We start from the raw sequence: 18,844 nt of genomic DNA, 5'->3' as shown, positions 1-18,844 counted from the left end.
GGAGCAGTCAGGGACACATGGAGAAACCACTCTACTCCAAAATGCATACTGTAAATGGAAACCAAGTGATAATTGAGAATTTCAGGAAACATCTGCAAATAATTAAGTTATACAGTAAGCTGCATTACAGCTGCTTACAGCTGAGAAGTGATGGCCTAAGTCAACCACTTTAGCCAGCTTGTCTCCCTTTCCATTATCTTTTGAAAGCTTATGAAATTAGTTGGAAAACTAGATGAAAAAGTGACTGTCCAAAGTGCAAAACATGTACTGCTTATAGCTGAGTAGTGTCAGGAAATCAATTATTGCTTTCTGTTTTTGATAAGAAATTGAAATGTGTTCTTTACGCCCGCCTTTCACCCCTTCGTGGACACCAAGCTCAAATTGTTTTTCTGCCATTCTCTAAATTGCTATGCAGCCTGGCGCTAGCCATTCTGAAGAGACAATGCATATAATTGCTGTCTGTTTCCACACATTATTCTTGTTGAAAGCCCTGCGGCCTCTGGGATACGCAACAGCAGGCTTTTGGAAGCGAGTTGGGAAGCATTGAGGGGCCTGAAAGAAGTATACTTCTACAAATGCCTGCTGGATACTGATTTGCATTGCAATGGCAATTTTAAGTTTGTCTGAACAACTGCAAGTTTTCCATGTCAATTAAAGTACTCTGTAGGTATGAGGGACAGTGGTGGGATGGGAACACCAAAACACACACATTCTGTAGGTCCATACATGCACACATGCCACCCCCCCCACCTCCCAAAGTAAGAGAGGAGACCAGAAAGGGGAGAGCGAGGGAGAGACAGAGAGACAGAGGAGGCAGAAGGGTGAGGGATGTGAATCACAAACCAGCAACTTCAGCTGGCAACTGGATGGCGCTCATTTGCATGTCCTCATGCATCATTCATCAGCATCACTTTACCACAGTGCGAAACATTACATTTATTTTGCAAATGCTAATTTATGTTAAGCAGCTGATTTGAGAAACTTCAGAGTCGAGTAGCATAAAAGACCCTGCGACATTTACTTTCTTTTGTCTGCATAAGTGTGTAAGTACATGTGCTGATGTCTGTATACGTGCACGTACCCATCACTCTGCTCTGGACATTTAACTCTGTGTGTGTGCGCGTGTGTGTTTCAGCATGTGTGCATTTGTGTTTGGACAGTTGGTCCTGGCTTTATCTAACACAGCCACATGGCAGCTATCTTTCTGTCAGGAGTCGGTGTGATTTAAACGATGGGTCAACACATCATTACAGAGTAACTCTCCTCATCCACACATTCCTCTTGGTGGAGATGAAAAGATGACTGAGCTCCGAAACCAAATGAATTTTTAGCTCATTTATAACTTTATTGACAGTGTGTTGCCAAAACCAAACGCGCAATAAAATGCAAATGTCTATCTATGGGGAACAATGCTGCTGACTTGACGCGGTACTGTATTGTGTGCCAGGTGTTGCTTTTAAATGAAAAATATCTATTTACGTCAATAAAAAAAAATGCATCTCACACCTTTCTACTCTCGGGTAGAGAGTAGAAATCACTTGCAACCTGAAATGTCTTAAATCCTTTGAAATGAATGCACAGAAATATCCTAGTGGGACTCCTCTTGTTAATGGGCTTTGTTTTATTGCTTGAATTGTAATGTCCTATTATGCAATACTGTATATCTACATCCTACATGAACATTATCTTTTCAGCAGTCTGAGGACAAAAGGAGAACTTCCACTTCTATACACAAGCCATTTGCTACCATTGCTTCTGGCGGTGCAGAAATAACACAGGTGTTGGAGCCAAAAACAAGACGGCTGTTTATTTGCCGCTTCTTGAGCTGAAGAAATGATACGCACCGTGAAGCGGTGCAGCCGTCTGTTTTTCTGAATGATGTCATTCCTCTGTCTATCTCATTTTCCTGCTCTCTCCATCTTCGTCTTCGTCTTCAACTCCTCACATTTGTTGTTTTTTGGAAGCAGCCTCCGTGTGGTTTCTCTCGGGTGTGGCCGCATGAGCTACGACGCTGTATACCGTGTGCTTATTTGTCCTATTCAACTCTGAGGCCTTAAAAGGAGATTAATTGTTGATAAAACAGAATAGGGTTTAGTGATTGAATTCCTATGAAGGGGAGTTGGGTTGTCTGCTTTTTCTTCTACTCGGCTGATAAACGGATCTAGCCTATTGTTGTGGGAAGACTTCTCATTACTGTCTGGATAGATTGTATGGGCTTGTGTTTGCCATGGGAGAAGAGGCTTTGTGTTAAGCAAGGTTAGCAAGGTCAGACACAGAGTATCACCGCTTACTCCTCTATCACTATTTTCATCTGCCCTCTCTCATTTACTTTCTTTCTCATTCATACACCAGCATTCACTGTATGTGCAAAAAGACTTGACGACACACAACAACACCCACACTTGAGGGACACTTCTTTCATGACACTAACAGTCTCTTAAATATGTCTCTGCATCTCTGCATGTAAGGCTTGAGGCTTGGTAAATGTCGTCAGAGGGTGTGAATAAAGATACAAGTACAAGGATGTGTGTGTGTGTATGTGTTTAAAGAGATATTGCTAGTAGGCCAAGGATTTACCCTTGTCATGTGCACTCATCATTCCATGTGACCATGACTCTGTCAGTTTTATTTAGTTACTGAATGCAGCACCTGTAAAATCGCCTGTAAATCATTTGCCTTCTGCAAAATGGCATCTCTATTTTCCTGTACTGTATCTGACACATGACATTGCTCCATGTTACACACATAGAACTGTTTCATAATCAGTGTTGGGAGTAGAGCATCACTTAGTAAGGAGTTACAGTAATTTGATTATTTTTTCAGTAACAAGTAGGGTAAGAGATTACTATTTGAAATTCAGAAATGATGTGATCGCTTCTAATCCCAGTAATGCTCTGTTACTTTGGCATTTGGGGATTGGCCTGTCTACTGTATTTCTGGGAGTTTGATGGAAGGTTGATACCAGTTTTAGTCTCTATGTTCAGGACATAGACTGGTCCAGAATGTGATTGAAGTGTGGGGTAGGTGCTAGATTCTACAAAAAGAGAAAAAGTGTGACTCCAGGTAACTCCAAAGTTTTCTGATTTGAATTTTGTGTTTTCTTAGCTGCAAACGACAAATACAAAAGACGCAAAGTGCGGGCGTGGAGTTGTTTAAAGGTACCTCTGAAGGAGCTGGCACCTGAGTAATGAGTGAAAAGTAATGTAAACTTTTTCATTGAGTCATGTTTAATGATTGGTTACAGTTTTCAAGCAACTTGTCCAACTCACAGTCCGCATATTACCACAGGGTATTAGGACTATTCTAGGGACAAACAAAAACTGAGATTTTATTCATTCACTGGAAAATAACTTGCAGTGTTATGAGAATAAAAGAATTAATTCATAATTTTAATAAAACATCACTGTCTAACAATTAAGTCATCATTTTAGGAGATAAAGAGTCATAATATTATGACAATAGTGTTGTATTTTATTATTCTGTCTTATTATCATGTCATATTAAGACAAAATATTACAACTTTATGTGAAATTTATTCAGCTAAAGACAAATTGTAATTTTTCTAATAAAATTACAACTTTAATCTCATTAGGTTAATAGTGCGATGATTAGTTAATTAAACAATTAGTTGATCAACAGAAAATTAATCAACAACTTTGATAGTTGACTAATCATTTAAGTCATTTTTCAAACATAAATGCCAAAGATTTGATAGTTCCAGGTTCTCAAATGCAAGAAATCTGCTGCTTTTCTTGCTAAATTATAGTAAAGTGAATATTAGTGGGTTTTACACTGTGGGTCAGGCTAAATAATACATCTGATGAAGTCACCTTGGGCTTAAGGATATTGTGATGGAGAGTTTTTACTGTTTACTAATGTTTCATAAACCAGCGAAGAAAACGATCTGCAAATGACCAGATACACACCACACACACACAGTGGAGGAGGGAAGCAAAAGCTGTTTTTCTTTATTGGATAATGTGGCATTAGTAAAGTGTTCCATCAGGAGCCTCCAGAACGGCTTCAGTCCTCCTTTGCATAGATTCTACAATTCTCTGAAAAACTACAGGATGTGAACACTGTTCATCCCAAAGATATCCCCTCACTCCCATAGGTAATCATTTAGGTTGAGTTCGGGGGACTGTGAAGGCCATAGCTTATTATTCATATCCTTTTCATACACATCAAACCATTCAACACCATCTCATATCCTTTGGAAGTATATGTGATGTTACCCTTCTCATCTATTTATATTTTTCCTTTAATTTGTCATTACCCTGTACACGGTAACTGCCCAGTATGATAACATCATTTCACAGAGCAACTGGGTTGGTAAAAGGGAAGAAGACTGTATTTCTCCAATCTCTTCTCCTCCTTCTGTTTCCTTACCCTGCTTTGGGATTCAAACCAGAAACCATCAAGTCACAAGTTCACTTCTCCTTCAGGCTACTGCCTCCCTGAGGGGCTGTGTGACTTGGGAGCTCTTGAAAAAGTGCTTATGGACTGGAAAAAAAAGTGCTGAGTTTCTGTACAGTTGTGACTTTAAACAAGTAGGAGCTCCAGTGTTCAGCCAGCCCAGTGGTGACTACACCTAATGAGGCTGGGTAGACACAGGGCAAGCTGTGCTCATGATGCTCTATGCACCGTGTGACAGCAGACTGATTTCAGACCAGCTGCTGATGGCGCTGATTGTAAACAAACAAGTGAACAGTGACAGTCAGCAGATCTGAGACCTGCTGAGAGTCGGATGAGCAGCTGCCTGCTACGGCTTCCAAAAGAGCTTGGTGTACAGCTGACACACATGCATTCACACACACACACACACACACACACACACACACACACACACACACACACACACACACACACACACACACACACACACACACACTTGCTCACAGCTGGAGACATGGAGCAGGAGGTTTGACCTGGGTTGCTCTGACAAGGACCTGTCACCACCTTACACTTCACTCCCACAATCAGCAGGCTTGTCAGCTACTCTCTGTCACTGGCAGCTTGGCACACAATGATGTGTGTATACGTGTGTGTCTCCTGCCTAATCTGTTCAGCCACTCCTACTACGTGGGAGTTACACTACTGAGGCTCCTATGTATCTCCACTCTTGCCTTGCTCCTCTCCCTCCTGAGAAACAGAGATATGTGTGTGTGCATATATGTGTGTGTTGGGCTGCGCTCTTGAGCTCCATGCCTCTCACCAGACAGCGAGATGAGGTTTAGAAAGACAATTGAAGTGACTGTCATACTCTGCTGAAGGAAGAGATGGGGGGCGGGTGGAAAGAGGAGGAGACAGTCAGAGTGAAAATGAGGGAGCGGAAGACAAAGCGACAGCTGAGGATGGATAGACTGAGCATCACAGGCAAGGAACAGGGAGAGAGCTTTCCAGACAAGGTGACAGTCCTGGGGAGACTTTCCTGAGCCCGGTCTTAGAGCATGGCCGACACTGCTGAGGCCAGCGTAGGAGGAATGTCAAGGGCACTCAGCATCAAACCTCTAAGAGCCTGCCCTGCCAAGTACTGTTATAAAAGGGTTATGACTTCAATATTCAGCTGGATCATATAACGCAGGAGCATGGGCTGCGGTCCAAATCAATTCATTTGGACAGATGTCTTTGTTGCAATGAAACTGTTGTGGTAGATTCATAGCTTGCCATTTACAGTTAGCGGATGCTATTATCCAGAACACCTTAAGGGTTCAGTGTGTTGCTCAAGGACACTGCAACAGTAAACATGGCTGCTGATGGACAGCTAATAGGTGTTGAGGAACTTAAGCACTTGATATTTTGGTTACAGGACACTTTTCACAGCCATTCGCTCATTCAGTCGCCAGGGTATGGCATCGTAAATAAGCCAAGACTTCTTTATGACTTGAATATAAATCATCAGTGTCTCACTACTTTCACTTGCAAGCTCCACAGATGTCCAGATGTGTGTGTCTTTGCTCGAGTGGATCCGAGGTTCACTGTGGTTGTCCTCCCTGCAGCGCCAAATGACTGACAAACTCTATTACACCAGAGAGGTGAGAGGATCTCGAATGCATAATTGAACATTAATTAACTACTGGAGTTACTATAACTAATGATAAGAATGATTGCACATCTAATGAAACTGTCTATTTGCATACTAAAACACTGTTCTATTCTTTCTCTCTACATCTCCTGCCTGTCTCCCTTTTCTTTTCCTTCCTTCCCTGAGGATACCACCAGTTCCTCCTCTTTCTATCTCTGTGTGGATCCTCCCTGTGCCATGGAATACCAGAAGCAGCCAGCAGGCATGTATTTTTCATACTTGTCTGACTTCTTTTTTGGTGGTCTGAGAGGCGTGCAGCGAAGGATTCCTTGCTTGACCAGAGGCTCCATTTCCCCCCTCATTGTGCTCGACAGGGTGCCACCATTCTCCCAGCCTCCCAACGCCCAGGACCTCCAGTCTCTGACCTTTAGCAACTATTCCGGGTAGTTAAAAAAATAAAAATAAAACAACGAAAGAGGAGTGCACGCTGGGAACCTGACTGGGAGACCAGCGGGTTCCAACGCATGCATGTTGAGCAGACTCTGGAAGTTTTGCACACATGTACTGTGCCACACATGTGCATTCTATCTCTCACTCTCTCTCCTACATACACACATACTGTACTTCTCTTCACCCTTCTCTTTTATCTTCTCTCCTTCCTCCCATCCCGCTGAGTGTCCCTTCACCTCTGCTCTCCACCCTGTCCCTCCATGCTCTATTGATCATTCGCTTCACAAGTCCAAGCACGGAGCTATTTGGTCAATATTCACAGCAGCGCCCACGCAGAGGCTGAGCAAAAAGTGTTTTGATAAAAAGTACAAGTGCTGCAAGACAGCGCACTAGCTACAGCATGCCCAATGTCTCACACAGGTAAAATAGATGTCACACTGCTTCTGCAGAGAATATTATACACTATGTCCACCTCAGATCTTTACAGCCTCCCTTAAAGCCTTCAGTGGTTGTGGTCAGTGGAACTTATTTAATGAGATGCCCATGTAACAAGAAACATGATGGGTACTTATTTTGTTGGTCGTGTGGTTTCTCAGCTGGTTGTGGCAGTAAACTGGAACTGAAAATATCGACTGAAATCAGCAAAAGATTACGGTTAAAGCCCCTGAAACTTTACTTTAAAGCAGCTTTAAACTAAATCCTGATTGGTGCACAGAACAATAGCATTTTTTTCCCAACTGATACCAAGCTGAAGTTATTGCAAGTGTCTGACATATATAAATAGTATGAACATCGACTTCCAGATTGTAATAATTATGACTGAGAAACTCTTTTTTGAAAGCTCCAATATATCTGACTTGGGGCTTAGTAATAGGGAAATGTTTGAAAAGAAAACAAATATGAAATGCCTCACATCAGCAAAAGACCATAATTCACTGTAATTAAACCTAAATTTAACGAACAGGGAGTGTTATTGTCAATGAACAGCATTTTAATCTTAACATGACCAACTCTCCATTCATACAACCTTCGTCCTGTGAAGCTAACAACATGGGAGTCTTTCCCATTTCTATTATCCATTCCATTTGATGTGAATGTGGCATGAGCCACAAAAATCTCTCCTGTGAAATGTTCTAGTGTGTTCATGTAAAACACAACCCACAGTGAGAGGCTGATTGAGAAAATACATTTTCAGGGCTTTTAAGGTGACAGAAACATCATGGTTTGGGTTGAAATAATTACTTAATTAAGGTTAGAGGACCTTTGTCATCATGGATAACTTTAGGAAACGGCCACAGTTGCTGTAGTCGATTGGAAACATGAAGTAAACAGAAGTCTCCCATGTTTAAGTCAGATGTATTATTGACCCATCCATCTACTGCAAGACCGTGTTGCTTTGTAACAACTTGTAACACCTCATTTCCTCCTTTGCTTCTGTTGTATTTACCACGGCCAGCAGAGGGCTTTGTCACTTCAGTGAAAACATTTGTCATTTTGGGACATTTGCTCTAACAGCTGATGGTGTGGTTTTTCTTGGGAGGACAGTCTCACAAAAAGGCTACAACTAAAGCTAATGGCCACTTACTATTTTGTACACAGAGTGAAGGAAAGAGAAGGGTTAATATTTTGATTCAGGCTACTCTGTCTCTGCTTATGATTGTGGTCATTGTTACTCTTTGCTTGTTAGCAGCTTTGGCAATGTAAGCCAAACAACAAATAAAACGCTTTAAGGGAACTGGTGCATGTACCGCTTTAATAAGCACCTTGTTTACTTGTTTGGCCACTGTAGACCACATCCTTACTCATAATGGAGTATCTCCTGCATCACAGTCACCTCAGATCACGCTCAAAAGGCTGTAATATTTACCAAGCCGCTGTACTCCTCATTTAATGTGATGGCTCTGCAGTCTTGGCACAGCAGGTCCAAAAATCTCTGCCTCAGACCTGCTCTGGTGATGTATTATGAGACCTTGGGAAAATTCGTTCAGTGCAGTCCCACAATCCCTTAATTACAAATGTAGCTTAGTGATTTGCAAGCAGTAACCTGCCTGACTTTGTACCTCAATGACAAACACAACCAGTGTTTGTTTGGAGTCTAATTATGTATATAATTATATTACATTAGATATATAAAATATGAAAATGCTTTGTTTATCTATCAAAAATATCCAGCGTGTCATTTTTTTCATTTAGTAACCTAACATGTCAGTTAGAATCTAATTAAGTTCGTGATAACAGAGCGTCACAGGCAGCAATAACAGAGAAATAAGATTGTGCAGCCCTGAGAAAGAGAAGTTTCAGCTTGCATGACCGAGAAACAGATGACAGACGTAATCAGTGTGGACACCCTGAGAAACCCTGCTATTAACTATCTCATAAACAAATCCTAGGATGGAATACCAATGTAGACAGCTGGCTGAAACCGCTCAACTCCAGCACTGAAGGCATCATTTGAAGATCATGTTATGTGAATTGTATGGGATTGTTTTGGGTTTTACTTCTGAGCCCCTGAGAAAAGGAGTTTTATAGACTGAACTTCACAGCAAACATATTCCTGTCTGACGACCTTCTGGGTTGTTATAGTCAGTTTGTCAGATTGGGTTGGAGTAGTCTCAAGTTTCACAGTTTTGTCAGTTTGATTTAAAGCAAACGGTTTTTTCTTCTTGCTCCTCCAGTCTCTTCTTTGGCAATTACATTTTGAGTTTTGCAATGTTTGAAAATTTATTAAAACTATGGGATTAACCACTGGGTTTAATTTACTTGGCAGACTAGTTCGATTTAAGTCTGTGCTCTGCAGTTATGTCTCACTGTGGTTACACAGTTGTCAAAAGCATGCAGGTGTGTTTAAATTTGACTCAGGGCTGCAACTAATGATTCATTTCATTTTTGATTAATCTGTTGATTATTTTCTCAATTAACTGATTAATTGTTTGCTCTATAAAATGTTAGAAAATGGAGAAAAATCCCATCACGATTTCCCAGAGCCTAAAGTGAGATTGTTAAATGACTTGTCTTGTCTGACCAACAGCCCAAAACCGGAAAAATATTCTAATGAATAAGGAAGCCAGAAAGTATTCACATTTGAGAAGTTGGCAGAAGACAATTTTGACATTTTCTCCTAAAATCATTAAACTTCCACACTGCCATCAGGACATATTCAGTCCTTTTCTTTATGCTGAACTCCTCCGCTTCCCCTACTTTAAAGTTAATGCTCACAAAAGCAGATGGGAGATGGCCACTTTGGAGAAAAGTGCTTATTTTTAGTGCGGGTACAGGGCTTTGTAAGACAAAGAAAACTTTAGCTGACCAACCACAACTATAAAGAGATGGGGCGTTATGGCCCAGATTACAACAATAACAACAACAACAATAGAATGGAAGGGTGGTTGGTGTTTTTTGTAGGTTAGCAAGTTACATACAGGAGGAACTGTTTGTTCATAGCCGGAGATGCTGCAGCTCATCCTTGTGGAGTAGTGAACTTTTCCACTGGGCCTTTTTCTCAATATGAAACGTGTCAACATGCCTTTATTCTTCAAACAGTAAGGTACAGTTTGTTCTTTTGTCAAGGGCATGCAAATAGATTTCCTTTAAATAATTTCTCATTTAACACAAACTATGCAGATCTATAGAAAGATTTCCAGCTGAAAAGAAAAGCCAAAGAAAAGCAGTGTATTGTCTGACTGTCATTAATCTGCTGTCTCAAGTGGCTTGAAAAAGATACACCAGTGCCATCATTTCAAAGAAAATTTTCTTTGAGAAAGGAGTTTGTATTTGTGACTGATTCAATCTTTAGTTTAAGATTAGTTAGACTGAAATTGAGGATGGGTTTAAATCATGCATGTTTTGGTCAGGGTGAACATTTGAGTGAATAATGTAGTCACTGGAGAGCTTCATAAGGACCGAAGCACAGGGAATGTGGCTACGTTGTGACTTGCTTCTATCTTGTGTGTGTGTGAGTGCCATTGAATTTTCACACATTCATGCACAGCAACATGTGAACAAAGTCATCAGTCTGAACATGAATATGCATGCGGTTATGCAAGGATGAGCTACAGCCAGATTTTGGCATTGGAACTCTTGACTTGAGTCACAGTCTAGTCACAAAACTGACAAATAACAAGTCTTTCAAAGATCGGTCTGGCATTGTGAATATTTTTGCCTAATTTAGTTTTTTACAACTTTGCCTTATCTGAACAACAGTCTCAGTTTAGTATAATTAGCCGTTAGTGCTAGCCTTGACCTCACGACACTGACGCTCTGAATGTGTGAATGCTTGCTAACTTTGTTTAAACACCGTTTTATTTTATTTATTTATTTTTACATTTAAATAGCAGTCTGAGCCACTCTATGAGGCAGGTTGGCTGGCAATATTAGTCAAATGCTGCTGCTATTCACTGGCCATTTACTGTGTTTTAGTTCTGTTCATTTAATGAGATGGATGACTCTCCTAACCAGTAAATCAGATTTTATTGTTGTTTTATGTGACCAAGATGTAAGAAGCTACATTACCTAAAACTGAATTTACAAAAGATCTTCAGCTGCTGCTCATCATAATCATCACTACACAGCCAAAACCTAATACATGTGCCCTCTTTGCCTTTTGTTGGATGTCTGCAGATGTCACTTCAATTAAAAAATTGAAGTGACAAACAATTGAAAAACTACAGTTTACATGAAGTGAAATCCGTGGAAATAGCCACATTGTTTGTAAGTTTCAACCGTTATGGAGACTTAACCTTGATCTTCATGCTGTAAAATTGAGACTTGACTCTGGCCTTGAATAAAGGACTTGGGTCTTGACTTGGACGAGCATTTTGTGTCACATGAACATCTGTGTTCCCAGCAAATAGTTGAGAGCCTTGCTAGCTGAGCGAAGCAGCAATTCCGCCCAGGCAGGCGAAGGCGTGAAGCAGTGAGACCACAGGCTGCCAGACATCATTATCTCTCTCAGCAGCGCCCCCCCCCACACACACACACACTCTCGAACTCAGTTCGCCTTGTGGATTCCAGGGCGAAAGACACCCGCAAAACAATAACAAAAATAACAACAGTGCCAGTGTTTGCAAATGGTGTGGGACCCCCATCTCGGTAGCCACATGTGCCTGTGCAGACTTACAGGATCCAATCCTGCCATGATGCTGACAGGATTTTCCCCCATCACACTGTTTCTTTTTCGCAGTTCTTACTCTTTCTGTAAAGAACAAAGACTTGTCAAAGGTTGTCTGCCCACTACGTCCCCAACAATATATAGAAAAAGGGAATAAAGAAAAGAAAAGCTACTGTATAGAAGGAACTGTACAGAACTTGCAGAGGCGCAGTTACTAAGGCCCAGTCTATTGCAGCTTGGAAAATCTGCTATTGAATATTGCTTTTTCCTTCCTTCTATATCCACGTCTCCATTCATTTGCTTGGAACAAAAGCTGCCTTAACTTACAAAGGAGCTTTACCTGCAGTAACTTTGTGAGCCATCTGAACCTTGAGGGTTCCTCTTCAGTTTCGCAGGAGGAAAATGAAAAGGAGCTTTCAGTGTCTAGCACAGATCTGTGAGGCAGCCACTTAGATCCATATGGCTCGCAGGATTAGGCAGAACAAATCACTCTTCTTTAGTGCAAACTGAGAGGAGAGGCAAACACACCTCCAGCTTCCAGGTGCAAGAAACAGATGTATTTGATGAAACATGTCTGGAGCACAGATAAAATGATGCAGTAATTGATAAAGACACACAAACAGAATGGCTTTCAATCAACGCGTTACCAAACTGAGATGCTGTCGACTCGAGCATCTCCATTCATCACACTACAAGCTTATCAGTGGTTGGGGACATTTATCTTTTCTCTGAAATTGGATTAAATCCCAAAGCAACAGTATCACTTCTATCTAACAAATGCACATGTATGGCGCGATGAACCAACACACATACACACACACTCCTTGTGCACACTTTGATGTCATGCACAAACACAAACATGGCTGTAATACATGAGAACCTACTTTATCAGACACTTTCCCTGTGGTTAAATAAACATGTCCTGACCAGGGGTATACCTCAAAGCTAGTAGCTCTATCTGCAACTGCTTACTTCACAAAAATATCAGTGTAAGTATCTGTATTCAGGAAGGTGTTGGAAATCGTCTAGAACCCACATACTCAGTGAGTGGACTCTGGTCTGAATCCAGACTGAAATACAGCTACCTTTAGCAGGCATGTTGTCAGGGGTACGACCCCAGGTTGAAAAGGTGGCATATTAGGTTTAAAACTAGTCATGCAAAGAATTGTTGATGGTGAAAATGTGCACTTGAGCATCGACAGACTGAGAAATACTTCTTCGTTCTGTCTGTGAGAAACAACAGAGAAACAGAACCATGTGTGCAATTTTCAGTGAAACAGCTGGTCCTGGTGCGGAGAGGTAAAATGAACCACACTGTCCTCAGAGCAAAGAGGTAAAGACAACAAAACTGAACCATCTGAAATCATCAACTTGAGCCACCAGCAGAATAACTGTAAAATTAATTGGACAACAAGGGCAGGCAGGGGTTCAGCCTTTTCAGCTGTGAATACGGTGGAAAGGTCAGAGCACAGTAAACTCTTTAACACTTACATTGCTATGTCTGACCATCACAGCTTTTGTGCCCGAGTTCAAGGACTTTGTTACACAACAAAGGCGTACTATAAGGTTTGCGTACACAATTCTGGAGTTATAATACCTTAAATACAAGTTACTGAATCCAACCTTTCTTTGCCTTTGATACTGTGGAAATTTTGCAAGTGGACCAGTAATTGGATATTTCTGGTTTCGACTACTTAATTTTCAGTGTTTTCTACTGCCATTTATATTTTTTAGTATGAGTTTAGCTGTTGACAAAATACAAAATAACAATGTTTTAACTGTTTACCTAAATGAATCAAATTCAAGACAGAATTAAATTGGGCCATATTTCATAATTTTCTTTAAAAACTGAAGGTTGTATATATTATGCAAGGAGGCCCAGATGAACTTAGTGTTGGTCTGAAGTGTCTATGGTAACAAATCATTGGGCATTACTGCATTTTTTTTTGTAAGAGATGGGGTTGTGAATAAAACGGGAGGAAGTCCAGATGAAAACACTTTGTTTTAAGAGTCTTTGAGAAAAAAAAAGAGAACGATATTAACAAAAATTTGAAAAGCTCTGGAGCAGTTCCTGTTTGCGCTGTGATAATCTGAACTTGATATGAGCCAAGATTCTGAAGCTCTAGGGAGCGGCTTATTTCTTGTGTGTGTGTGTGTGTGTGTGTGTGTGTGTGTGTGTGTGTTTGTGTGTGTGTGTGTGTGTGTGCAGAGAGTGTGTGATGTATATATGTTTTGAACTGACTGAATTATGATTCATATTTGTTTACATCCCCAGCCCTTACATATACATCATGCACCAAAACATTTAAGAGAGATTTATCTTTTTAGGTCGCTTAAAAAAACAAAGTTGGCATTTTGATAATGACAGAATCTGGCACACCACTGGCCAGACATCTAGACTGACATACATCATAATGAGTACTGATTGGATGATTCTTACCTGAGGGGTTGAGCAGCCGCCAGGTGATTGCAGGGTCTGGCCTGCCACTGGCCAAACAACTGAGTGTCACATTACTGCCCTCATTCACTGTGATGTCTTCTGACACCTTGTAGATGTTGGCTGGAACTGGAGACACAGGAGAAATGAAATCACGGTTAGAGTTTGAAGACCAAAGTTTGCTTTATCTCACACAGACAGACAGATGATGAGAGGTTTCTAAAAGTTTAACAACTGACATCTTTGTTCTTTTCTTTTTTTTCACATAACTTGAAATACTGAACATTTTGTTTTCATCTCTCTCTGAAAAACACTCAACAAAATATTTGAGGCTGTGGCAATAAAAACTCTCTTCGTTTACCATGCCAGTGACTTTATTCCCATAGCATCCATATCTTCAAATTACTGGCTATAAAGAGAGTTTAAATGCAAACACAAGCTGACCTTGATTCTCTCAGTTGAAAGGAAGAGTTTAGAAAAGCTTTAGAGAACCCTTTTTTTCCTACTGCTGTAGCCCTCAGAGGTACTTACAGTAAACTTTCTCAACCTAGGATCTAAATAAGCAATTTAATCTTCTACCCCGGGACCTGAGCTCATGAGAACAGATTGCTTCTCTTGTCATACGGGGACCCACCAGACGCTTGGCACTGATTCTGAGTTCAGACAGATACTTGCAGAGTATGTGGGCTTTAATACACAACTCTAAATTTAAAGGTGAAAAGAAGAATGCTTTTGTGTTTGTGTATGTGACACTGACGTCTAAAGAAACACAGAGCTATTTCGTCTCAACGCAGTGTTTAATGATTCTCCTGCCTCGCAATCACCATCTACTCCTCACTCCTACTCCTCTCACTCCCACACAAACAAAAGACACGAACCCAGAGAGACAGTGAGAAGGGAGGGGGGGGCTTTGCTCTGGCATAAAAAAAAAACAAAAAAACAAAACTTAAATTAAGATGGTCTGCTTTAAAGGGAGACAGCAGCTAGGATGCAATCAGTCATGAAGGATGTAGAGGGCATACAACATTTCATAAACTTTGTGTGAAGGGGTTGGGATACAGTATCGTGTGTGCAGATATGCTGAAGTACAAATAATGATCCATGAGTTTGGAAAATGATGGATGTTGGGACAAGCACAATGTCAACAAAGAAGGGTTTGTTTTTCTTTTCCTCTAAACCTGTGATATGTTAATTTACTAATCTAATTTCAGGTATGCATGCACGTGCATGATTCAGGTCTGTTCTATTCTCAAGGGCTTGACATTCTAGGCAAGGTCGTATCTCTTTAGTTAACCCTATCATTCCCATCCAATGCTTAAGTGAGGTATGTCTGTGTCTATAAACATATCATCAGTTCTGTTTCTTACAAGAAAAATGTGTAATCAGACTTGATTGTTACCCCTTCTTGTTGTGCCATGTTCTCAGTCTAAACAAATAATAGTAGCTATGACGCCGAGGTTAGCAGCAGCAGAAAGGAGGGAAGGCGGCTGCTGCTCTTATGGTTGTTTGTTGCTGCTGCCTGAGTTGGTGATTATTCATTTCTTTTGACTTGCCGTCGTGGTTCGCTGTGTGAGCATGGCAACCAAAGAAGCTACAGCTTTCCACCAGCAGAGAGCAAACATTTTAATATTTGGGAGGAGCTATTTCCAGTTGCTTCTGTAAGGAAATGTTCTATTTATTTTTGCCATAGACGGAGCTCTTCTACAGCTTGAAATAACATGAAACTCTCCAGGTTCAGTCTTCAGTCCAAATGAATAACAACTACATTACAAAATATCTTTGATAAAAATTCAATGGTACAAGCCTGTGCATATAAAATGTTGGGGAAGAAGTTAACTTTAACTTTTGTGGTGCATTTCAGTAAGAAAGATGCAATCAAGATCTTAAAATTCTGTCGTGTGAGCTGCTAACGGTGGGCAGGAGATAAAGATTTCCGTACCGACCGGCTTCATCTCCATGCAAACAGCGCCTGAGGCTCATGGGTCTTATTATATATAGACCTGTCCATCATGCCAAAATGAGGGACACAGCATGATTTCTCAGAAATGAAGATGAAATGATTAAAACTGGTGCCATTCCTTACACCTATGGGGTCACTACATTATATAAAGTCCTGTGTTTCTGTGTTAATTAACATTAATTAACACTAATACAGAGTGGGGAAAAACATCACTTTCAGAGGTCTAGGCCAATAAACAACACTGATGATGTTTGCAAAATGTGATATAATCGTTGCATATTACTAACAACTTCTTCTATTTTAAACTACAACCTGCTATTTTCACTTGTTTGATGAGATAGCACTAGATGGACAGCTGCAGCTTGTGGTGTATGGTACAGGTGGTTAGTAGGACAGGAGGTTTAACTGGAGTAAAAGTTAGGTAAAAATTACTTTGAATGAAGGTTTGTTGTTACACTTCATCCATTTTTTGCTAAGGATTTTGTTGGTTAGGATACTGTCATAAGAGCATAGCTATTGTCAGTTACACCAGCAACCTTACATGTTTCATTCATTACACCTTGACATTTTTAACAATTTTTTTTCTAAACTTTTTTTCCCTTGATAAACTCAAACACTAAAATAAATATAATTCATTATATGTTTTGAATTTCAACTCTTGACATCAAATATTTATCCATTTTAAGAGTAAGCCAGGTAAAAGTAAATGTACAAAAATGTAAATTTTGACCAGGATGTAGTTCAAAGTGATATGTGATGCTGGAGCCTGTGAATCTGTGCAAAAGCAAGTCATCATGAATGTACAGACTTGCAATGTGATCGCGCAAAGCAAAAGCTTTTCCTCGATTTTGGTAGATATTGTGTCTCAAGGACAACCATTGTTCACCAAATGCAGGTACTCCCATGATCCACTCTTGACCTGCATTCATTGCCCACAGTGTTTGAAGAACATTCACAGTATCATTTAGTCATTCAAAGTCAATTTATAAATAATCTGAAAATATCCTTGTGCATCAGGCAGACAAAAAGCAGCATTAATTGCTTGCAGCATTGCTGCAAGCAATTAACACACTCTTTAACTGCTCTGCAGTCCATGGTCTGTCATTTGATGTTTTCATTAATTTCTGTCTACACCCAATCAATTCTTGTAAATTTAAGATCAAGAGGAAAGTAAAATTTGTTAAAATGCCCATAAAGTCATATAACACCTATAGCAGCAGATGCTGGTTAATAGCATTAGTGAAATGAACACTTATAACTTGCTTGTGTTGCTGTTTAATGTTTTAATTTATGTATACGCTTCCAACTTAAAGGACGATTTTGTTTTTTTTTTTCCCTTCAAACTTTAAATACTGCATTGCGATTCATGTTTATAATCCTCACTGGGATGTAAAAGCTAATGTAAATATATACATGCTAGAGATCTTTCTCAAAAATTAAAAACAATTTACACAGCTCCTCAACAGTACGCCATGCCTTTCAGCTATCACACCATCATCAGAGTGGCATCTGAGGCTGGCTCTGGTTTCCTTACAATTCATTGGTCAGTCAACATATACAAACATCATTATTAACCACCATTTCGTAGAAATCAGTATTTACAAATTATTACTTATAGTGGATTAAAAACGACCGTAAATTCAGAGTATATAACATTACAGCTATAATTCAGAACAATCTTAAGCAAACACACTCCTTTATCTTTACCCACAACGGGTATCAGTGTTGTACTTTCAAATCCTTTCCATCACTTTACATTTATGAACAACCCTGATTTCATAGTCAATCTGTTTGACCTTCCATCCATGAATTATACAGCTGTTCTCAAAAACAAAACAAAAAACAAAAACAAACGACAACAGAAAAAAACAAACAAACAAAAAAACTTATTTGTGAAAAATATAATCTAGTAGACTATAAAACCAAAGAATTTTAAATGAAGAATTACACCTGAGGCCATTTTTGATGGACTTAAATTGAAGGTGATACTGATCTGCGTGTTGCTGTGTGTGTATGTTGCCAAAGAAAGAAAGTGGTCCTTTTTAATCATCAGATGGAGTGTGTGTTTAGGAGAGTGTGTTTAGGTGAAAAATGTGTGTTTAGATGAAAAAAAAAAAGGTGAAATGTCCATTTTTTTGAACAGAGTCACTGCATCAGAGTTATGAGTCAGTGGTAATAAACCTTAATTGCAGAGACTGAAATAACCAGCTACAGTTTCTACACCTTTTTTTAAGCCCTCCAACTCATTCAGACACAAAAAGCAGGGTTGGGAAATAAACAATTAAAGCTTATGGATTACCTGCTTAAAAGTGTCAACAGCAACACAATCACTTGCAAAAAGCTGGTGTAAAAAGTAACAGACTCTCAACAACTGTTGTCAGTTTGTCCATAAACAGGGCACTTAAACCCCAACTGCTCCATTAAAGTTACTCAGTGGTCCTACAATAAAGAATGCACAGTAGTCATACTCCTGTAGTGGGTGTTATCTGTGCCAGCAGACTATGGCTTCCTCCTGCAGCGAGACATGATTCCAGTTTCACACTTTTAATTTTGGTGAAGCTGCTTTAGAGACTTTTCTTGATTTACTACAAAAATATCACTAAGGTTTTTGTGTTGGACTCAGTGACTGTATAACCAACAAAAACACATATGGAAAGTATAAAAACTCCATGATGAAAGCATTTAAGGATGCCAAGCTGCAAACACATTTGTGAGAACTACATCATGTGGGAATTCATATGCTATTTAAATCTATCAGGACTTGCTGTGTTGAACTGAAATAAAGCTGCTCTGTTCTTCTATCGACCATGTTTTCCAAGAAACAATATTTCAGTGTTTCTCTCTTTCAGATTGTTTCTCCAGCAA

General features: G+C 39.9%; 1 protein-coding gene across 1 annotated transcript in view; it reads right to left on the bottom strand.

Annotated features, from left to right (window-relative positions):
• Positions 1-18,844, bottom strand: part of LOC121187769 (limbic system associated membrane protein) — a 183,675-nt gene that overhangs the window by 20,099 nt on the left and 144,732 nt on the right. The window contains exon 4 of the mRNA XM_041047178.1: positions 14,023-14,148. Coding sequence (XP_040903112.1) covers positions 14,023-14,148 — 126 coding nt within the window. The remainder of the gene's footprint in view (positions 1-14,022; positions 14,149-18,844) is intronic.

This window comes from Toxotes jaculatrix, chromosome 9, assembly GCF_017976425.1.
Source record: "Toxotes jaculatrix isolate fToxJac2 chromosome 9, fToxJac2.pri, whole genome shotgun sequence".
Classification (NCBI taxonomy): domain Eukaryota; kingdom Metazoa; phylum Chordata; class Actinopteri; family Toxotidae; genus Toxotes; species Toxotes jaculatrix.
This window is presented reverse-complemented; position numbering and strand designations above follow the sequence as displayed.